At 37.6% G+C, this 20,826-nt stretch overlaps 8 protein-coding genes across 17 annotated transcripts; 5 read left to right on the forward strand and 3 right to left on the reverse strand.

Annotated features, from left to right (window-relative positions):
• Nucleotides 1-19: 19 nt before the first annotated feature.
• On the reverse strand, nucleotides 20-3,674 carry CNGC10 (cyclic nucleotide gated channel 10). 2 transcript variants are annotated; one of them, NM_001197956.2, is made up of 9 exons: nucleotides 3,458-3,674; nucleotides 2,938-3,019; nucleotides 2,332-2,854; nucleotides 2,039-2,251; nucleotides 1,661-1,956; nucleotides 1,391-1,502; nucleotides 1,053-1,289; nucleotides 574-968; nucleotides 20-494 (listed from the first exon to the last, which is right to left on the reverse strand). In NM_001197956.2, exons 2-9 carry the CDS (start codon nucleotides 2,964-2,966, stop codon nucleotides 164-166), a joined length of 2,136 nt encoding a protein of 711 aa, NP_001184885.1. In that variant the 5' UTR covers nucleotides 2,967-3,019; nucleotides 3,458-3,674; the 3' UTR covers nucleotides 20-163. The 2 variants fall into 2 exon arrangements, with proteins under 2 accessions (NP_001184885.1, NP_563625.1); NM_100016.3 differs by lacking the exon at nucleotides 3,458-3,674 and having other exon boundaries at nucleotides 78-494; nucleotides 2,332-3,072.
• Nucleotides 3,675-3,839: 165 nt separating this feature from the next.
• AT1G01350 (Zinc finger (CCCH-type/C3HC4-type RING finger) family protein) lies at nucleotides 3,840-5,912 on the forward strand. The gene is made up of 4 exons (NM_100017.3): nucleotides 3,840-3,984; nucleotides 4,417-4,566; nucleotides 4,685-5,508; nucleotides 5,598-5,912. Exons 2-4 carry the CDS (start codon nucleotides 4,482-4,484, stop codon nucleotides 5,718-5,720), a joined length of 1,032 nt encoding a protein of 343 aa, NP_171642.2. The 5' UTR covers nucleotides 3,840-3,984; nucleotides 4,417-4,481; the 3' UTR covers nucleotides 5,721-5,912.
• Nucleotides 5,913-6,238: 326 nt separating this feature from the next.
• On the forward strand, nucleotides 6,239-7,430 carry AT1G01355 (Putative endonuclease or glycosyl hydrolase; the record flags this gene model as incomplete). 3 transcript variants are annotated; one of them, NM_001331267.1, is made up of 5 exons in its annotated part: nucleotides 6,239-6,528; nucleotides 6,625-6,664; nucleotides 6,739-6,864; nucleotides 6,953-7,095; nucleotides 7,238-7,421. In NM_001331267.1, 5 exons carry the CDS (start codon nucleotides 6,472-6,474, stop codon nucleotides 7,316-7,318), a joined length of 447 nt encoding a protein of 148 aa, NP_001323010.1. In that variant the 3' UTR covers nucleotides 7,319-7,421. The 3 variants fall into 3 exon arrangements, with proteins under 3 accessions (NP_001323010.1, NP_001117206.1, NP_001323011.1); NM_001123734.2 differs by having other exon boundaries at nucleotides 6,263-6,291; nucleotides 6,347-6,528; nucleotides 6,613-6,864; nucleotides 7,238-7,430; NM_001331268.1 differs by having other exon boundaries at nucleotides 6,263-6,291; nucleotides 6,347-6,528; nucleotides 6,625-6,864; nucleotides 7,238-7,401.
• Nucleotides 7,431-9,619: 2,189 nt separating this feature from the next.
• Nucleotides 9,620-11,011, forward strand: RCAR1 (regulatory component of ABA receptor 1). Its single transcript, NM_100018.5, has 3 exons — nucleotides 9,620-10,031; nucleotides 10,174-10,389; nucleotides 10,461-11,011. The coding sequence occupies exons 1-3, from the start codon at nucleotides 9,888-9,890 to the stop codon at nucleotides 10,662-10,664; spliced, it is 564 nt and encodes a 187-aa protein (NP_563626.1). The 5' UTR covers nucleotides 9,620-9,887; the 3' UTR covers nucleotides 10,665-11,011.
• A 227-nt stretch (nucleotides 11,012-11,238) lies between these two features.
• On the forward strand, nucleotides 11,239-14,229 carry HTR12 (Histone superfamily protein). Of its 4 annotated transcripts, NM_001331269.1 has the most exons (11): nucleotides 11,239-11,426; nucleotides 11,514-11,574; nucleotides 11,684-11,727; nucleotides 11,814-11,859; nucleotides 11,943-11,977; nucleotides 12,065-12,101; nucleotides 12,197-12,309; nucleotides 12,677-12,754; nucleotides 12,882-12,957; nucleotides 13,095-13,185; nucleotides 13,914-14,229. In NM_001331269.1, the coding sequence occupies exons 2-10, from the start codon at nucleotides 11,523-11,525 to the stop codon at nucleotides 13,148-13,150; spliced, it is 537 nt and encodes a 178-aa protein (NP_001322867.1). In that variant the 5' UTR covers nucleotides 11,239-11,426; nucleotides 11,514-11,522; the 3' UTR covers nucleotides 13,151-13,185; nucleotides 13,914-14,229. The 4 variants fall into 4 exon arrangements, with proteins under 4 accessions (NP_001322867.1, NP_563627.1, NP_001030927.1 ...); NM_100019.2 differs by lacking the exon at nucleotides 13,914-14,229 and having other exon boundaries at nucleotides 13,095-13,792; NM_001331270.1 differs by lacking the exon at nucleotides 13,914-14,229 and having other exon boundaries at nucleotides 11,272-11,426; nucleotides 11,511-11,574; nucleotides 13,095-13,426.
• A 563-nt stretch (nucleotides 14,230-14,792) lies between these two features.
• On the forward strand, nucleotides 14,793-15,764 carry ETC1 (Homeodomain-like superfamily protein). Of its 3 annotated transcripts, none has more exons than NM_100020.4 (3): nucleotides 14,793-15,083; nucleotides 15,202-15,289; nucleotides 15,394-15,764. In NM_100020.4, the coding sequence occupies exons 1-3, from the start codon at nucleotides 15,017-15,019 to the stop codon at nucleotides 15,488-15,490; spliced, it is 252 nt and encodes an 83-aa protein (NP_171645.1). In that variant the 5' UTR covers nucleotides 14,793-15,016; the 3' UTR covers nucleotides 15,491-15,764. The 3 variants fall into 3 exon arrangements, with proteins under 3 accessions (NP_171645.1, NP_001321146.1, NP_001321147.1); NM_001331272.1 differs by having other exon boundaries at nucleotides 14,903-15,083; nucleotides 15,202-15,278; nucleotides 15,394-15,692; NM_001331271.1 differs by having other exon boundaries at nucleotides 15,202-15,764.
• On the reverse strand, nucleotides 15,763-17,598 carry AT1G01390 (UDP-Glycosyltransferase superfamily protein). 2 transcript variants are annotated; one of them, NM_001331273.1, is made up of 1 exon: nucleotides 15,763-17,598. In NM_001331273.1, exon 1 carries the CDS (start codon nucleotides 17,560-17,562, stop codon nucleotides 16,069-16,071), a length of 1,494 nt encoding a protein of 497 aa, NP_001322773.1. In that variant the 5' UTR covers nucleotides 17,563-17,598; the 3' UTR covers nucleotides 15,763-16,068. The 2 variants fall into 2 exon arrangements, with proteins under 2 accessions (NP_001322773.1, NP_171646.1); NM_100021.3 differs by having other exon boundaries at nucleotides 15,768-17,556.
• An 840-nt stretch (nucleotides 17,599-18,438) lies between these two features.
• Nucleotides 18,439-19,960, reverse strand: AT1G01400 (uncharacterized protein). Its single transcript, NM_100022.2, has 4 exons — nucleotides 19,836-19,960; nucleotides 19,682-19,752; nucleotides 19,143-19,481; nucleotides 18,439-19,048 (listed from the first exon to the last, which is right to left on the reverse strand). The coding sequence occupies exons 1-4, from the start codon at nucleotides 19,897-19,899 to the stop codon at nucleotides 18,908-18,910; spliced, it is 615 nt and encodes a 204-aa protein (NP_171647.1). The 5' UTR covers nucleotides 19,900-19,960; the 3' UTR covers nucleotides 18,439-18,907.
• Nucleotides 19,961-20,826: the final 866 nt, after the last annotated feature.

The raw sequence follows: 20,826 nt of genomic DNA on the forward strand, positions 1-20,826 counted from the left end.
GTGTGATGCTGAACTGAAGTAGCCAAAGTTAAGCGGCGCATAAGAGCCAGCCATTATTTCAATTTCTGTTAGTTGATAAACAATTTTTTACATTTTATTGGTTCAAAGTTCAAACCATTGTTTTTACACTTTATTCCACACACTATACACATGCAAGAGAGATCTAAGGGTCAGTTGTATGATTGGCGGTGAAGTCAGGCTCGGTGGGTTTTTGAGGTAGCAAAGGAAGAGTGTAGCGAGGAGGAAGGTTGGAGATATTGTGCCTCAGATTGTGAAGCGCGTTTGATGCGAAACGCGACGCGTAAAGAGCGCCTCCAAGGCTCAAGGACGACGACACGGTTGCAGCATTGTGTTCTTTATCTTGACTAGCGAGCGCTTCTCGGAGACGATCTTCTTCATCGCGTAGTGACTTGGCTAACTTCCTCCGACAGTATCTCCTCCACGCTGCTTGTATAAAAGACACGCTCCATGTTCTCCATTGCACTGAGTAAAACCTGTATATATAATCAAGATCCGGTTAAGAAGATCCAAAACCGAAAACAGAGCCAAAGAAGCTGATGGGAGTGACCGAACCGAAAAGTATGTTGGAGTTGCTTGCTATGGAGGCGTCTGAATTGTGAAGCGACAGACTTGAGATCCTCAGCTGTGAGAGCAAAGGCTTCGACTTCAGTGAGAGCTTGAACTGTTCTTGTCGAGATGGGAAAGTGAGAAGAAGATTGAGGATCTAATGCCCACGGGAGAAGATCTTCTCCGCAGAAATCACTTGCCTTTAGGTTCACGGCATTGAAGAACCCACTTCTTCCTCCATTAGTGGTGGCACTTACCAGTCTTCCTCTCATAACAAACAACATTTCCCCAACAGGATCTCCTTCACGGATCACGTAACTGTTCTCGGTGTAGAGCACAGGTCTTAGCCTATCGCAAACCGCGTCAAGTAACTGCTCATCCATTATCTCAAACAAAGGTACCTACCATAAACATCATATAATTTGGATTCTGAGGGTTCTTTAGTTCAGTTTATGGAAGAAAAAGAGAGAAAGCTTGTTACTCACTTTCTTGAGGAGATCGAGGCAAAGATGGCGTTTAATATCTCTTCTGAGGTCTTTAGGGAGGTTACGAAGAAGGGTTTCTTCTTCAACTCCTCTTGTCTCTTGCCATCTATATTGTTCATATCTTCTGATACGTTTCCTCAGGTCTTCAGGTAACATTCTATGAGACATCCACTGCTCTGCATCTCTCTTTCTCACCCTCATTTCCTCTTCTCGAACTGTTGTTGACTCCAAATATTTCTGCAACAGCAAACAAAAATTACATGCGTGTCCTGAGTAACTTATATGTAGCATTATGGAACAAGTCCAGAAAATGAGAAGCGATTATTTGAGGCTAATACCTGCATATTGCCGATAAGTAGAGCAAATAAGACTAGTCCAGATATGCAGATTGATATAGCAAATATGATTTCACCAACGAATTTGCTAGTTTGGAGATTCTGTCCCAATGCACTGCAACAACAAAAGCAACTTGTGAGAATGATGACTTGTTTAAATTGTGACAGATATATATGCTTAAGATGCAAATATAAACAGGTCATTTCACGGCTTAAAATCTCCAAATATAGCTAGTTAGTTATTGTCAACAGTTTTATGTGTGTCTTACAAACCTCAGATTTCGAAGACCCCACCAGAAGCAGTAGAAGAATTTCTTCCAGAAATCATGTGATTCAACAACGCCACTCTTAAGAGCATCAGTGAAGATGCCAAAGTTGAAGATGGTTGAGTTTGTTATATCACCAGGGTCGAGAAATGGGCAAGAAGTGGTCAGGAAATTGTTGCTAACGTTACGATCGTTTTCACAGTAGAGGAATTTCATATTACAACCTTTTGTCTTCTCGCATGCCTCTTGCCAGCATCTGTCTTCTCGTTCTACTGAGATTAAGTACCATAAAGCTCCAAACACCTGAATAAGTAAGTTTAACATATAACCTTTAATATGCATTTACATGTATAAAGATTCAGTCATCAAAAGATCCGAAACTCACATGACTGGCTAACATATAGAGAGAGAGGTTCCAAGCAGCTCCAGCCCATGCTGTTTCAGTAACAATGCCAGATGTTCTTGTCACTTCAGTGTAAAGCGGATACATACGGAGAATCCGAGGAACATATTGAGCAATTATGGAAAATTTAAGGTAGTCTTTTGTTAGCAAAGAGACTGGCTGGTTGACGCTTGGAATAACGGCTAAAACTACTATCTGCAAAAGTTAAGAAGCCAGAGGATTCAAAAAGAAATGATCATTGACATTTTGAACAAGTAATCAAACTAGTCATTTACCTGTGGGAGAGGAAGGATAGAGAGTAGATCAATGATGAAGTAAGAAGAGAGATACTTTAAGGCTATTGCCTTAGCATCATCTACCAGTTCACCTCTTCCAAAAACCCGCGAAGAAGGAGCGATGTAAGCTGTCCTGAACTGAAACACAATGTGAATAATGTAAAAGGCATCGATGAGCGTACGAAGCAAACTCGCAGCTATCTCCAACTTTGAGTCCAAAGTAAGACAGTGCCTTGCGCTATCGACAATGGGAATGTAGAAAAACAATGGATCAATCGCCAAAGCAACCACACAAGCAAATAAAAATATTTTGTTCCAGTTCTGGAGAAACGAATCCTGCGGGTTTATGATGTTCTTCCGAGTAACACTAGATGTTTCCTTGTGGTCAGGATCCTTATGTGAAGGGAAACTCAATGGCTTCTTGAATCCCCATTTTACATTCTTGAAAACTCTATCTAAAGAAGGTCTAGCTTTTCTTCCATAACCATATTCAGAGGATAATGGTTTGCCTTCATCTTTGAACCTAAACAAAATCATAAGAAAATGAGATAGTAGAAAAAATCATTCAACTATGAACTGTTTTCAAGATTTTCTGTAACTACCAACCTTACACGATTATCATGGCTAAATGCCATCAGCCAAACCCTTGTATATTTCAACTGATCTTTCGCTTACAGGGTGACGAGTCCTAACATTATAATAAGAACCAAAACTTAAGACATACGAATTCTTCTACATGATTACGTACAATGATAATCCCCAATACCAATTAAAAATAAGCAAGTAGACACCTAACTACAAATACAATTGTGTTGTGTGTATGTGTTTTTAAATATTTCTTTCTTGAAAAGGTTAATTAGAGAACCTAGAATCAGTCAATTTCCACCTAACATTAGATTATACCAAATCCTGTAATTCCTACCCATTCCTGCTCAATAAATGGAAACCACACGAACAACTTAAAAACACTGTTCATCAAAGATAAGAAATCCAAATTTCAAAAAACCATTGACCATAAACGAAAGACATATATCTAAGCGTTTCGGTTCTGAGAAACAGCAAAATAAATTCAGACGAAAAAGAACAAAAACGGAAATCGGAATCAAAATTCTATCATCAAACTAACCTGAAACGAAGTAGGTAACGGCGAGATAGTAAGATTCGGCTAATAAACGGAAGTCGGTGAACGGCGTTTTCTTCAATTCAAGCAACTGGTCCCGTCGTCGCTGGAAAGAGAGAGAGACTCATATGGCGGTTACTTGTATCTCTCTCTGTATATTGTTTCCTGGAAAAGTAGTATATGAGAATTTTATTATACGACAAAAAGGGAGGGAAAGAGGAATATTATGCAATTAAATATTATAAAGTCTGTTCAATTGAAAATCATTTCATAAAACAATTTCATTCAGATGAATGACTTGGTCAAAGTCAGACGGCGAGAATAAGCAAGTTGCCAAATTTTAAGTACCGGGCCCATTATGAATATTGAGCCCATTTAGATTCATGACCCAAAATGAAGTAACCGCCCCACCATATGTTCCTTATTTCTTTTCTCTTCACACTGATTTATTTTCTGTCGGAAAATACGGACGGCGTCGTCGTTCTTTTTGACGGTGTAGCTCACCGGCGTCGATTTTTAGATTTTTTTTTAAGGTAACATATTCTTCCTTGTGTTTAATCTCCATACTTTTGATCTACTTTTCGTTCTTGTTTAGTCTTTAGTGTTGTTCGAGCTTTTGTCTCCAATTTCAATCAATTCAAAGGGTTTTTAGATTCCAAATTTTGTAGCTTCCGTTGACACATCGAGTTGTCGAACTGTGTTTCGGATTGATCTGTCTGGAGCTTCTATTTCTGCTTCCTTATCTACTGTGAATGAAATTGCCACCGATATAGATAGTTAGCTAGGGTTTATTCGTGAGCTCGCGTAGATGAATTAGGAAGAATTCAGGTGATCATTTTTATGTTGCATTGTCTATTATTGTAACTGAATCTGGAGAAATTTTGATAAAATTGTTGTTTGACTCAGTGCAAACAAATTTACAAGTTTTCAGGAAATTGACTTAATACTAATCTTGAATTTTGCAGGGAAACACTAAGCAGCAAATTACAAGTGGGTGATTTGTGTTTGTTACATAGTCTTATATCTAACTATGTCAGATTCTGGTGAGCCTAAACCTTCTCAGCAAGAAGAACCTCTACCTCAACCTGCTGCCCAAGAAACTCAGTCTCAACAAGGTTACATATACTTCCTTCTATCTCAATTCTAGTTGTCGTCTCATTGAGATTTTTTCTTGTTCTTCGTTGTTAGCTAGAAATTTTCATTTACACTAATCAAATCATTCTTCTGTTTCAGTTTGCACTTTCTTCAAGAAGCCAACGAAAAGTAAAAACATAAGAAAAAGAACCATTGACGCTGATGAAGAAGACGGAGATTCGAAAAGCGAAAGCTCTATTCTACAAAATCTAAAGAAAGTTGCAAAACCCGATAGCAAGTTATACTTTTCTTCTGGACCATCTAAGAGTTCTACTACAACGAGTGGAGCTCCTGAGAGGTCCGTCTTTCACTACGATTCATCCAAGGAAATCCAGGTTCAGAACGACAGTGGAGCAACAGCAACCCTTGAAACTGAGACCGACTTCAATCAAGACGCACGAGCTATCCGTGAGAGAGTTCTTAAAAAAGCAGACGAAGCATTGAAAGGGAATAAGAAAAAGGCTTCTGATGAGAAGCTGTACAAAGGAATTCATGGATATACAGATCACAAAGCTGGGTTTAGAAGAGAACAAACAATCTCGAGCGAGAAAGCTGGAGGCTCACACGGGCCATTAAGAGCTTCTGCTCACATAAGAGTGTCGGCTAGATTCGATTACCAGCCAGACATTTGCAAGGATTACAAAGAAACCGGATACTGTGGATATGGAGATTCGTGTAAGTTCTTGCATGACCGTGGGGATTACAAACCAGGATGGCAGATAGAGAAAGAGTGGGAAGAAGCAGAGAAAGTTAGGAAGAGAAATAAAGCTATGGGAGTTGAGGATGAAGATGATGAGGCTGACAAGGATAGCGACGAAGACGAAAATGCATTGCCCTTTGCTTGCTTCATTTGCAGGGAGCCTTTTGTTGATCCAGTTGTCACCAAATGCAAGCATTACTTCTGTGAGCATTGTGCTTTAAAGGTATGATCATCACAATTACGAGTCTGTTTTTTTTTTAGTTGTGAAGAAATGTGTGAAACTAGCGAGTTTTGTTTAATGTAATGATGCAGCATCACACGAAGAACAAGAAGTGCTTTGTGTGTAACCAACCAACAATGGGGATTTTCAATGCAGCACATGAGATCAAGAAGAGAATGGCTGAAGAACGGAGTAAAGCTGAACAAGGATTGTGAAGTCCTTGTTTCACTGGACAAAAAGGCAAAAACTATATTTGGTTATTTACTTGAGGAAAGCTTTTTGTTTTGTTGTACTCACTGGCCTATATATATTCATTCGGATGACGACGATAGTTGTTTCAAACTGATTAACTTTTAAATTTAAACAAACTGAAAATTGAATCAGAGTTTTGGAGTCAACTTCCTAGTAAATCATCGTCAGAATAATAGTCGTCAAACTCGATATCCTGATTCACATATTTTGATATAGAAATTTGCTTCCCAAATTGAAAACGCGGTCGTTTAATAAACAGGCCAAAAGTAAAGTTCCTTACCAAACTTTTTAATCTAATGGGCCCGTGCGCTAAGATACAGTTAATGGGCAACGCGAATCGGCCCATAAATAAACCACACCACAAGTAGCGGTAACAAGGTAGTTCTATGGGGTAGAAAACGCATCTGAACAGGTAATTATTTGTCCTACAAGGTTCGATCGAATGTTCTCATCTCTTTTTTTCTCTCTGGCTTTCCGATCTTCTAGATTTTCCAAGTCTTGAATGATGAGGAAGGCGAAGGCTGTGGCCTGTGGGTGAGGTCGTGCCAAAGTCTAAGGCTGTAACACGCGTCTGGTGGGACATCAACAGGTGTCCGGTTCCGGCTGACGTTGATGTTCGCAGGGTCGGTCCGTGTATAAAACGGGCTTTGGAGAAATTAGGCTACTCTGGTCCTCTCACCATCACTGCCGTTGGGATACTAACAGACGTCCCTCATGACTTCCTCAGACAAGTCCATTCCTCTGGAATCGCTCTTCATCACGTTCCCACCGGTTTATATCTTCTCATCCTTCATTTTCTAAAATTAGGGTTTTGCTTCTATTTGCCCTTTTTGTTTTTGTTTTTAAGTCTTATAGTTTCCGAAACAGCTCTCTCAGGGATTGGGTGGGCTGTGGTTAAGTGGACCTGGTATAATCAACCTCCGGCTAATTTAATGCTCATATCGTACGAGCATATCTACTTGACCACTCTTGACATGCTAGGTAGGATCGGATACAACACTGTTCGGTCTATTCTTCCAGATGATCCTCAACAAGCCGCATCCTCCGCCTCCCCTTCTACAGGGTCTTTCCTCTGGGAAAGCTTACTGGCAAGCTTACCAGCAGCAGGTCCTTGTCCTCTCTCTCTCTCTCTCACACTCAGTACAGTGTTGAAATAGTTAAGCTGTGTCTGACCTAGTTATCTCCACGGACGCAGATGATATGGATTCAGGGGCACCTCAGGAGGACAAGTGCGGCGAGATGGGTGAACCTGCCTTGCTTTGTGAGCAATGCAGATTTACTGTCCAAGGCTTTGAAAACTTCTCCACGCATCTCAAGAGTGAAGAACATGCACATGAAGTAAGCATCCTAGCCAAAAACGCAGACTTGTTGTGTCCATTTGAGTCAACAACCTCTTACCGCGAGTTTCCCTTTCTCACTTAATTCTTCCAGTTATGTTTTGCCTAAATTTGACCCCATATTTTGTTTTGTCAATGAGCAGTCTCAATACTACCGTAACGAAGATGATGAAACCGATGGAGACGACTACGTACGAGACTCTGAAGACGACGAAGAAGAGTAGTAAGAGTTGTGTGTGTGTTAATGTTATCTTAAGCTATCTAATCCTTTTTATGTTCAACATCTTCTAAATCCTCGTAAACTCTGGTTTTCTTTGTGTGTTAACTGATAATAATGGTGTTATCTTAAGCTATGAGTAGTAGTAAGAGTTGTGTGAGTTAATGTTACTGATTTCTCCAACGAATTTGCTTTTTTGGAGATTTTGTCCCAATGAACTGCAACAACAAAAGCAACTGGTGAGAAAATGATGACTTGTTTGAATTGTGTTAGAGTTCCAGATACATATGCTAGAGATGCAACTAGAAACTGGTCATATCTCAGCTTAAAATAACTACAAAGAGCATAACAAGCTGGCTAATACTTAAAAATGTAAAATCAGATTCAACAGAACCCAATGGTTTTGTGTGTGTTTTCAGACCTTTAGATTTCGCAAAGCCCACCAGAAACAATGGTTGCAAATACTTTCTTCTTTCTCAGTTCTAGTAAACTATAAGCCGAAGCTGTTTTTGCTTGTATTCGTTTGCCCATATTGTGATGGTCTTTAAAGATTGGGCCTTCTTTGGTTCATCTAAATTTGAAGCTTTTTCCTTTTGTTAAATTTGTTGAAACAGTCAAAGTTAGATTAAACCAGGACAAATGAATGAAACGATAAATTCATAACTTTTTACTGCCAGCATTATCAGAAGAATGTCGTTAATGTTGTCTTTTTTTCTTTCACTTCCGTCTGTTTTTTTTGTGGTATTGGTTAATTCGAAAAGATTCGGAACCTATTGGCCGGCAAAAAAGTTATCCAAATGAACAAAAAGAAGAATTACACGTGTCAAGTTCACGAGAAACGACATAATACGTGAACATGAAAATGACAGACAATAAACCAATGAAAATATGACACGTATATTGGTTTCCTATTATTTAACCGTATTTAGCTCATTGTCGCTGTCACTAAAAAGGCTCCTTGTTTTTATCTTGAAGCAGTTAATAATTTACGCCAAAGTCGTCTTTTGCGTTTAAGTTCGCATGCCTAGCTAGTGCCAAAGGTGATCCTATCCGATAAGCTTTGTTTTGGGTAAATTTTTATCTGATAAGGTTACTGTAATTATCGTCAATTACCGCTCTTTTAAGTACTATATTATCACTTAACATTTTTTAAAAAATATGATTGCAGAAAATGTTATATATAAACTAAATCCCTATTTTATCATAACGTCAATTTCAGACAATTAATGAGATATGTAAGCATAAACCATATTCATATTGAACAAGAAAACCTCCGGTTACAATTATATGTGTTGTTTAAAATGGTTACAAAATCGGAAGATTGTTCGTTATGAAAACCTTAAACCATAATTAATACATATGTTAGAAGATAATTAGATAAGTAATCATTTAACTAGATTTATCTAAAAAGTGATTATGTTGTTTTTGTTTGAGAAAACCAAGTAAAGGTGAGTCTTTTCTCCTTTGGGAAAAACAAAAGTAGAATTCAAAAAAGAAAGAAATAGAATTCACTAATTATATAGTAATCCATTAATATTACTGGTTAGAAAGCGTAATTAGCGGCGGTGGTTATCAAAAGTGACTTCCACCATATGTTTCGAAAGCTTGAGTTTCACGAAGAAGATGGAGGAGGGGCAACTTTAGACTAGTGGAGATGAATCGAATGATGATTTATTGTAGATTCTTTGTGGTATCTCATCTTTCCTTCGTATGAGGTGTGATTCACAACAAATACAATTTAACAAAAACTAGTTTGTCTACATTCGGTATGATATAATTAAGGACTTTGTCTCAAACAGATTAAAGTTCTTGTTTCATGATTTTAGATTGTGGATGCCTTGTACCAATCTTCTTGTAGAAATGCCTTCTCCTCCTAGAAGAGAAATTACACCTTACGTGTCGTACATGACTACATGGAACAGTCACTTTGCAGATAGGATATGGTGTTAGACATTTAGCTTGATACAATTAATTAATGTTTAACAACAAGGTTTAAAGGCAACGAGAGCTATATCTAATAAGATGTGGTCTAAGACATATGAGACCTGATACATGGAGAATCACTCATTTATAAATTTCTGGTATATTAACGACATTTTGTGTCTAAAAAATTAGCTATTATAATGAATATGGTCTAAAATTGAATTTAAATTAACAAAACTATCTATAAAGTTTGAAACGATCTTACCTAATCAAAACAAATAATTATCTAAGCAATCTGTTTTGTTTTGTTCGGATTATATAGGTCCCCAAAACGTCATACAATAAAACTTGCTTAAATATTTTGTTTTTTTGTTACATTAAAAAATTAGTATCTTGTTGTGTTTTTGTTTGGTTTGAAAAGCTGAAAATGTGTGAAGGAGAAGAAGGAAGCTATAAAAAAGAGTTTAGGTACAAAAGTAAAAAGTTATTATGTCGGTGGGTTCATTAAAAGAAACCAAAAAACATAAACAAGTAATTTTGTTTTGGCATAACGAAGCATCTTCTTCTTCTTCCTTGTATTTATTATCCATTTCCAGAGATTCTCCCTTGTGAGATAACAACGAAGAACGAAAGAGAGAGAGAGAGAGAGAGATATGATGGACGGCGTTGAAGGCGGCACGGCGATGTACGGTGGTCTCGAGACGGTGCAATACGTACGGACGCATCATCAACATCTGTGCAGAGAAAACCAGTGTACCTCTGCTCTTGTCAAACACATCAAAGCTCCTCTTCATCTCGTAAGCTTCTCCAATCTACCACTAATTTCACCCTTTTCGTACCATTTTCTCCATGATCCGTCAATTTTGATCCCAACCATCGATTTAGGGTTTTTTCCCCCAAATCTCTGTTTAACGATTGATTATAATTGATTTTTTTTAGGTTTGGTCACTTGTACGGAGATTTGATCAGCCGCAGAAATACAAACCGTTTGTGAGCAGATGTACAGTAATCGGTGATCCTGAAATCGGCAGTCTTAGAGAAGTCAATGTTAAATCTGGTCTTCCTGCAACAACATCTACTGAGAGATTAGAACTTCTTGATGATGAAGAACACATCCTCGGTATCAAAATCATCGGTGGTGATCACAGACTTAAGGTACAGCGAGAGAAATCAAATCTCATTGATGTTTGTTTATATGCAGATTCTCATTGATTGTTTGTTTGCAGAATTACTCGTCGATTTTGACGGTTCATCCGGAGATAATCGAGGGAAGAGCAGGAACGATGGTGATTGAATCGTTTGTAGTTGATGTTCCTCAAGGTAACACAAAGGATGAGACTTGCTACTTTGTTGAAGCACTTATCAGATGTAATCTCAAGTCACTAGCAGATGTTTCTGAAAGATTGGCTTCTCAGGACATTACTCAGTGAACTACATAATCAATGAACAAGGGCATTGAAGTGAAGTATCAATTCCAGTTTGTGATATAATCAATATTCTTCAGGATTTTTTTGGTTTGGCCTAGATATATATATAGATATCTATCCTCGGTAATGACCAGTCTAAAAAGATGTACATATTGTCCCAATGGTGAAGTTTTGATGTAAGATATCTCCTGGTGGTTTGTTATTTGTAGATATTTTTGTAAACAATGTAAATGTGAATGGTTTATGATGTATAATATATAGTTCACAAAAGATGTTTCTGTAGACTTCAGATTCCACTTCTCTATTGAACAGAACCTATGATTGGATGCTGAGAACTTGTAAAGAATCTGAGGCAGAAAGTTGAAAAACTGTGTCAATTTCATTAACTTGAAAAGATGAGCATAAATTGGGAGAGAGAGAGAGAGACAAAGATTTTGAATTGAGGTTTAACGGTAAAACACACAAAACCTATTCCCCTCTGTTTCCAATTTTCATCTAAACAAACAGGTACATATTTGAATGTAATATTGTATACAGACCAGGGGTAAAACAGGAACTAAAGAAGGCTAACAATCGAGTCGAACCCTCTATGTGAAGCCACAGGTTTAGTGCAAATTGTAATAAGTTGTTCAGAGAGACTCTTGACTGAAACAAATTGTGAAGCAGATTCGATTTTAAAATCAAAATTTGAGTGTCGAGCGGGAAAGTAAAAGTTCCGCTCCAATCTTCTAATCTTTTCGTATCTAGCGGGAAATTTCTCAGCAGGTGACTTTCATAATCGCAGTTTTCGTCGATTCTCTTTTCCGATTTTACGATTCCTCTCTCTCTCTCATGGTGCGATTTCTCCAGCAGTAAAAATCAATGGCGAGAACCAAGCATCGCGTTACCAGGTCACAACCTCGGAATCAAACTGGTATCTTAAATCTGCTTTCTCTTTCAATTTTTACTTCTGATTTTACCCAGAATTTTAGGTTTTTTATTTCGATTTTGTTAACCCTAGATTTCGAATCTGAAATTTGTAGATGCCGCCGGTGCTTCATCTTCTCAGGCGGCAGGTCCAACTACGGTACGGCATCTTTTTCCGTCTTAGGGTTTCCAATGTTTCTTCCTTTTATCGTTATGATCAAATTTGTTTATCTATCGAAATTGAAGACCCCGACAAGGAGAGGCGGTGAAGGTGGAGATAATACTCAACAAAGTGAGTTTTTTATATTTGAAGTCTTTTTTTTCCCTCTTTTCATCTCTTTTGTTTGTGAAGTTATTCTTTTGTAACATCTGCAGCAAATCCTACAACTTCACCAGCTACTGGTACAAGGGTAAGATTTTTGTGACCATTGCTTATGAACTGCTTCAACTTTGATTTCGTTATTAAGCTGACAAAATTCTCGTTTTGGTTTGTCAAGAGAGGGGCTAAGAGATCCAGACAGGCTATGCCACGAGGTTTGTTTTAAAAAAAAAACCAATCTCTTGTGATATCCCTGAGAATACAGGACACTTAGTGTGTTTAAAACTAATCTTCGGTGTTGTCCTTGTAGGCTCACAGAAGAAGTCTTATCGATACAGGCCAGGAACCGTTGCTCTAAAAGAGATTCGCCATTTCCAGAAGCAGACAAACCTTCTTATTCCGGCTGCCAGTTTCATAAGAGAAGTTAGTTACTCTTTTTCTTACCAGCCATAATAAGTTTCACAGCTTAACAATATTCATATATACTAACAGAGGCACAAGCCTTTTGGTGTTTAATGTGGCTAGTTTTAGGATTTGCACACCCCACACATATCTGAGCATCAATGCAGTGTACATAGTGAGTGATATAGCAATTTAACTAAAATTCAGAGTAATCGTGAGGCCAACCCTCCTTGTTTAAGGAGTGTGTAATCTAGTTTGTCTTTGAGGTTATGAGCTCATAGATTCAGAACCATATGATTCCTGTAGCTACAAAACTCAACATGAATCGTCAGTGATGTGGAAATGCTGATTTGTGTTACAAACAAACTATTTTACATTGTTTTTCCAGGTGAGAAGTATAACCCATATGTTGGCCCCTCCCCAAATCAATCGTTGGACAGCTGAAGCTCTTGTTGCTCTTCAAGAGGTACCAATCCTTCAACTTTTTCTTTATACGAATGTATGAATATAGATATAGAGATAGTCACACATTTCAACTAATGTCATTCCCCTTGATGACCAATCAACCTAATCACACAAATTCTTTGTGGTAGGCGGCAGAAGATTACTTGGTTGGTTTGTTCTCAGATTCAATGCTCTGTGCTATCCATGCAAGACGTGTTACTCTAAGTAAGTACTCTAAAAGAAGACATTTTTCAGTCTCAACTTAGGAATCACAAGCATACATTTTATATCCCTTTGAATCATTAGTTACTTGAATATCATATATAAAATGCTTATCTATATCTGTTTTTTGTTCATATCAGTGAGAAAAGACTTTGAACTTGCACGCCGGCTTGGAGGAAAAGGCAGACCATGGTGATAGAAAACTCACTCACTATTCACATCTCTTACATTGTAAGTGAGGATCGAATAGTTAACAACAAGTGTGTCGTAGGTTGTATAAGGTTATTCTCTCCTTGTCTCTTGGTGATGCATGTCCTTTTATTTTACTAAATGATCTGACCAAAACCTTCTTTTGAAACATAACTGGAAACCCGAATTTGGTTTGATTCCAATATCTAGGCTGTAAAACTTCTTTCTCTATGTGTGTTTCTATCTGCTTTTCGTTGGATCTGATTGTTTTCCATTGAGATTCCACTTGACAAAAACGTTTCTTTCGTTAAGTTCTAACTTCCAAAGGTTCATGTATATATAATTTGAAGCCTCAGTTAGAAAGGGTTGTGATTGAAAGAAGAAAAAAAAAGTAAGAGGAAGATTTGAAAGAACATGTGTTTTGGGAGGGCTTTAGTAGAAATATCTCTCAGACGAGTGACGAGTGGATTCCCAATTACAACTTGTCAAGGCATATTAAAAAGGTTGAGATATCCTTAGCACTTCAAATTTAAATAATTCATATTGATTTTTAGTGATAATTCGCATAAAACATTTGTGATATCATAGTGTTGTCACTAAAAAAAACACTATAAATTTTCGAAAAGCTCGAATTTCGAATTTGGTGATATTTATTTCATTGTCAACTCTTTTAAGTTGCCTCTTTTTCTTGGGTTCTCTATAGTCTCTTTTGTTTTGTTTTTTACATCCTTTATGATCTCTCTCTGTACATTCGTAAAAATTGAATGCAGACCGAAAAAACTAAACAGAAACGAGGATGGCAAAAGTTGGATGCGCCCATGAATCATGCAACACAATGGTCCCAAGTTCCCAACAGATTCATTCGCAAAAATTCAGAGTAGACCGAAAGAAAAAACAAATTGTAGTATTATAAAAAAAAAGAAAGAAAGAGGATGGGTCAAGTGAAGGCGTCATGAATCATGCGATGGTCCCAACAAATTAAATGAAATATAAAATCCACGTGTCATGTTCAGTTGCAACTGCATAGTTTGTTCAGTACGTTGCTGATCAACCTTTTCTTTTTTAAAGTTGATAGATAAATATAATAATAAACCGAACAAAATTTAAAAGAAGCTTTGAATAAAATTTGCGATGTGAATTAATGGAGGAATAAAGGGTATATCCTCGACGTTAAATTAATTTTATATTCATCCCTAACAAACTTTCAACTCAACTTTTGATAGTTCTAACAATATATTTCATTAAATTGACAAAATTTAATTCGATTTGTAATAGATTGGACTTCATAAATGATAATCAAGTGATTCTCCTAATGCTTTTTTTCTTCTTGGGAAAAATGAATACATATATTGACTCTTTTTTTTCATACATATTTGTACTCAACATAGTTGATTTATATCGACTTAATTATGATTTATTCATCTGCGTGTAAATATAAAACATCAAGTAGTATCATTTTAAAAAAAGCAATTAGACAAGAACATGACGGAGCAAATGATGTAATGCAACATGTCTTATGATTCTCATTGGTCCTTAAACGAAATCACTCGAGCATTGCACACATACTGACATATATTGGCTGCCACCCATAAGTTGCTAAATTAATTAATAAGAATAATATTAGTTAAATCCGATTTAAGGAAAACAAAGTACGATATACATCATACACGATTCCTTAATGTGGAAACCGACCAAACCGGTCGTTAAACTTTGCCCTTATAAATACAGAATACACTTCATGTTCTTCCCTTAAAAATCCATCATTCTCTCTTCCTCTCTGCTCTCTCTTTACCTTAAACCGTACCAAACCGTATTGATTGATAATATTGCACGGTGCGATCGTAAATCTTTGTGTACTAAGGTGTCTTTTGAGATGAATACGCAGCGTAAGTCGAAGCATCTTAAGACCAATCCAACCATTGTTGCCTCTTCTTCTGAAGGTAACAACTTTCTCCGCTATCTCATGATCTCCATCCACTATACGGTGTCGTTTGATTTTACTCTTTTTTTTTTTTGAAATAATAATAAATGTGAAATTTGGATGATGACGTGGGACAGAAGTGAGCAGTCTTGAGTGGGAAGAAATAGCAATGGCTCAGGAAGAAGAGGATTTGATTTGCAGGATGTATAAGCTTGTCGGTGAAAGGTTTTTCATGTTTTCTCTTATTCCTTAACATTTTTTTTGGTTAAATCTTTCAATATATGTGATTTTAATAAGGGAATTGAAGATTAGTTTGTTTGTTTGTAAAGGTGGGATTTAATAGCTGGGAGGATTCCAGGAAGAACAGCAGAAGAGATTGAGAGGTTTTGGGTGATGAAGAATCATCGAAGATCTCAATTACGTTGATGGCCAACTCTTATATCATTTTTATAATAATGAGAGAGAAAAGAATGAAAAATATACATATATATTCGTTGGTAATTCTGCAGTTTTGTTCCTGAGTTTTGAAGTAGTTGTGTGTTCGGGATTTTATGAATCACGAATGGAACCTTTAATAAATTGAAGGTAAAGTTTTAATCAATCATAAAAAATAATTTGTGGATATGTATTGGCTTGTAGCACTGAGCCTGAGGCATAAGAAAAAGATTGCTGGGCCTAAATTAGGCATGTGATAAAACCGTTTCACATACACAACAAAATCCAAAATATATATACATTGATTACAAGTGCATAAAAACATTTATTATCATATTAAATAAACTATATAAAGATAACACAATCTAGTAATCAGATGAAAGTATGTTACCTTTTAAATTTTATGTTGTACAAAGGTCATTTTGATTTTGACCAAGGTCAAAATTACAGTTTATTAATATGTTGGTGACTCCTTGCAACACAATGCATAATATTGAAGCATTTTTTATCTTGAGCATGGTCGCATACCTAATGTGCATAACATAGCTCAAAGCCTCAAACTCACATATTTAGTGGGACGTCTCTTGGTTGATATCTCGCTGGTGCGTTTTCCACTTTAACAAAACTTCACCAAATGACTTGCTGGACAATCCATCGTCACCCAAGACTCTAACAACTCCTTCTTTCAACTCCTTCACTTTATTTCCTATGGCTTTTCCCTCTTCACCTTCCATCAGTGCCTTCACCACTCTCACCACTTCTTCCCTCCGTACAATCCCATCTTCACCCGCATGGATTCTTAGAGCCGCTCCAACATCCTCCACGAGTAGCAATGTATTCATCTTTTGCTCCGCGAATAAAGGCCACGCTATGAGTGGTACACCGTTTACAATGCTTTCTAAGGTCGAATTCCATCCACAGTGTGTTAAAAACCCGCATGTGGATGGATGAGCCAGGATTTGAACCTGTGGAGCCCATGATGGAACCACCAAACCTTTCTCTTTGGTTCGGTCTAAGAACCCAATTGGTAAAAACGAAAAGGGGTCTGTCTCGCTGTGTGGATTGAAATACGACGAACTAACTATCTCGCTTGGACTTCGTATGACCCAAATAAACCGTTTTCCGCTCTCCGCAAGACCAATAGCAAGCTCATTAAACTGCTCACATGTAAGTGTTCCGCCGCTTCCAAATGATATGTATAGAACCGAGCCGAATGGTTGGTTGTCTAGCCAACTTAAACATCCGAACTTGTCTTCCAAGTTAACATTAGATGAACTTGTGTTAACCAGCGGCCCAATCGGGTATACCGTTGGTTTATCAGGAGCCGGTTCTTGTAAGGCCTTTATTGCATTCGACTCTAAATCAACGAAGGAATTCACTAGAATCCCTTTAGCTTCTTTGTACCTCTTGGTGTTATGGAGAAGCAATTTGTATGCGTCGTCGTTTCGGTCTTGAACCGTATCAAGAAAGTCCTTACCGGTTATCGGGACACAGCCGGGAATCTTAAGCGGTTCGGTTAAGTACCTAAACTCACACGACACCGTTTTGTCTAGTTTCGGCAAGTGAAGAAAAAACGACAAGACGTTTGCATTGGATGCATAGAAAATGTATGGTGACACGTGGAAGTCAACGGCCACGTCGAACGCATCCGCACCAAACATATCGACGACGAGAACCGCCGGGAGACTTTTCTTCGTTGATAAAGAGCCAAAAAGCTCCCGGAGCGCCGGATTGGAACGAGTCATGGTGAGCATGGCCCGAGTTTCGATTCGCGCTGTGGAGGGAACATCGGAAAGATCGGCGGGAGGGAGAAATACGGAGGCTATGGAGGAAGGGAGAGAGTTGAGAACGGATCTTTGTGCCTTAGACGGCGAAGTTTCACCGGAGATGATCATTGTGACGGTGAAACAGTCGTGCTGAACGAGTCGCTTTGCTAACTCGACGAATGGGATAAGGTGACCCATACCGGGACTCGGCATGATTGCTATGTGTGGAGTGTTTGCTTCCGCCATTAAGAGTAGAATTTTCTTTATTCTTATTTCTTGAAAAATATCTATGCTCATTTATTTTATTTATGGTACGTTGTAGTAGCTTTATAGATCATGCTCGTGGTTATAGTTCTGTGGGAAATGGGAATTTCCTTTTTTTTGGTTCTTTTTTTGTTTGGTTCGTTTTGTGTGGACTCTATTTGGGTGGCGACGAATGGGATGAGGTGACCCATACCGGGACTAAAGATAAGTATGTGGTAAAATCAATTGGTTTATTATTGTGGAACCGCTTTGGTCCAGTAGGAATCTTTCATCTTGCTGAGTGGCAAGCTGTTAGATTTGATCTCAAGAGAGACTTGTGCAAGAGCATGTGATATACTTGATGCAAATGTGCCTGATTAGCCGGTGACCTGCTTAAGTGATCACTTTCACAACAATATTCTCATGATTCTAACCCTGAGCAAATGCCTTATGAGAAGAAGGGCTTGGTTTTGACCAGAGTTGTGTCCGTTGATTATTATGACCATAGTTCTGCGGAGAAGATCTGACTTGGTGAGAGTCTTCTCCACATCTGGTAGTGGAATCAACATAATGATTTGTGGTTGAGGCCCAATAGAAAATTTTCACAAAGTTTCCCTCAAATAGATCCATCAATTTTTCTAACTAACACACAGCAACAGTGAGTGCACCCATACGACGGATAATCTTGTGCACGCTTAAAATTTTCCCAAATTGTGATCAACTTCGTATAGAAAGTATTGACAACCCTGTTTATGATACCATACAATCTCTGCTCAATCTGATACAACTTTGAAACAGTATTATTCTCTGCTTTAATCGTTTCAACAATCTTTCCACTAGCTAATTTCACAAAGAGAAACCTCTTGCCTATTGTCTCTCTCTCCGTAGATATTTGATTGGGTGTAGTCTTATGTTGCCTACGTCTGCTTTTTTCTCAAGATATTTTTTTATAGTTGCTTGCTTAGCAAGAAACTTTATTAAAAAGGTAATAAGAAAGCAGAATGGAAAGAATTTGAAATTGGGAAAGATTGGATTTAGATCATTATCGTATACTTTGTGGATATTTTCATGGTTTTGCTGCTTTATATATAAACTAGCTCAAAATTTTATGGAACCGAATATTTTCAATGAAAACAATATGAAATAACCTAATCTACACACATGGGTTTTCTAACCAATACATGATTCATATTGTTGGTCTGCAATTCATTTTACATAGCATTGCAAATATCACGATGGGTTAACCAACAAATGTAGGTTTCTTATAGAAGCAAAAATCACGGAATTCAGAAAAAGCAAAGCAAAGCAAAGCAAAGCAAACCTAAATGAAGTTTTTATGGAAACAAATGACCCTTGGCGACTTTACTGAAGATTTTCATCCAAAGCAGAGTGATCCTGATCATGTCCTGGAGCCATGGATGGTTGTGGTAGTAGTGTTGGTGAGAGTGGCTGTGGGAGTTTTGAGGTGAGCATTCCTCAGCTCCTTTTTGCTTTGTATATCTCTGCTTGGTAAAGGATAAGCTAATTCATAGGCGCGACGCTGCAGGATGATTACACAAAGAGTAAATCTTATTGTTGTGAGTTGTTGGTTTTCGAAACAAAAAGGTCCATCATACAAGGAACGTTGTACTTACATCATCGTGACTGTTTGCTGACATGGTTCCTATTCCAGATGAAGAAGGCAAGTCTGGTTCTTGCGGTCCATACCATGGAAACACCGCACCCGAGCAAACCTCATCGAAAACTGGTAGTCTTTTATGTCTTGGGAAGGCAGAGCCCGGTGACCGGTCTTTCTCAATCGTCCTAATTTGAAGTCCAGCAGAAGGTGACGGTTCTTGCGTCGCTGTTGTATTAGAAAATGAAGACAAGTCTGGCTTTGGAGTCACATTGACAGAAGGCGACGAAGCATGGGTGGTTGTGGAATTGCTGAGATGCGATTCTTGTGATTGAAGATGTAGTACTGATCTCGGACCCTGCAGATGAACAAACACAAAACAAGCGGCTGGTTATATTTGACTCTGGAACAAACACAAAACATTTTCGAAGCTGGAAGATTCTTGTGATTGAACAATTGGTGATTCAAGATTCTACATATGATGAACAAATACAAAGAAGTCGTTGTACGATTCTTCATGATCACTTAAGAGAATACCAACAGAGAAGGAAACCTTACCGTTTGGTTGATTTGGGTACTCTGATTTAGCGTTTCCTCAGACCTACGGGGAGATGATGCAGAGGCGGATTCTGCACGATGAACAAACACAAAGAAGAAGTGCTTTTGGTTATATATGATTCCTCAGAAATATAGAAAAAGAAAAGAACCTTACCATCTGGTTTCGTTGGCGTTTCGTGATCCACCTCGTTCCTCGCAATTGGCTCCTCTCTCTCCATCGAAACAAGTCCAAGTCTCGCTGTATTCAACGTCGTCTGATCAAGAAGAAATAAAAGATTCCGATAACTGATCAAGAAAAGAAAACAAGTTCAAGTCTCTGTACGTGTATTTATAGTCTCAGTGTATTAATATTTTCTTTTTCCCCTGAACGTTTATATGTATAATTTTAATAATTACACTTGGATGAAACCAGAGATGATAATTAAATAAATTAAGGAACTTTTTGAGAAAATAGTTTTATTTGGTATACGTGTGAGAGCCTAATAAACCTGATCCGGTTCAGGGGGAATGGTTAAATGTTAAGTACACGAGAATTCTAACCAATTAATGATTTCGTCTGAGCAGTTTTCATTTGTCTTTGATCATGGCTCTGTTTTTTATTTATTTTCTGACTTGGTCTGTATCGACTTTTATTTAATTCAGTATTTTTATAGTTTGATGACAAAAAATAAAAAATAAATATATAGAACTTCTTTTATTATTTTCTTTTTATTTTTCTTTTTCAATTGGATATTGTTTTTATATAAGAAATTATGAACAAAATATTTAGAAAATCTTAACGAGAAAATCAATCCAACTTATATATACAAATTAGGAATACAAAACCCCTCACTCTATAAATACCAATCCAACATTCATGGTTCATCTCCATACACAATTGACTAATTAATTCCTTAAAATTATGGAGAGCATCAATGACAAAACTCAGCCACATACCAGGCGCTTGCAGAGACTAATGACTAGTTCCGAAGAAACTGACATGGACGATTTTCTTTTGATCCTCGGTAGGTCAGATGAAGTCCCTAAGTTTGCGAATATACTAGCGTTAGATTTGGATCTCTTCGTCATAATCATTAGAGACTAAGTAGGCTTACGTCGCTTCATGAAGATATTCGGAATATCAGACGATATCAACACAATCCTTC

The sequence above is a fragment of the Arabidopsis thaliana genome, assembly GCF_000001735.4.
Source record: "Arabidopsis thaliana chromosome 1 sequence".
NCBI lineage: Eukaryota > Viridiplantae > Streptophyta > Magnoliopsida > Brassicales > Brassicaceae > Arabidopsis > Arabidopsis thaliana.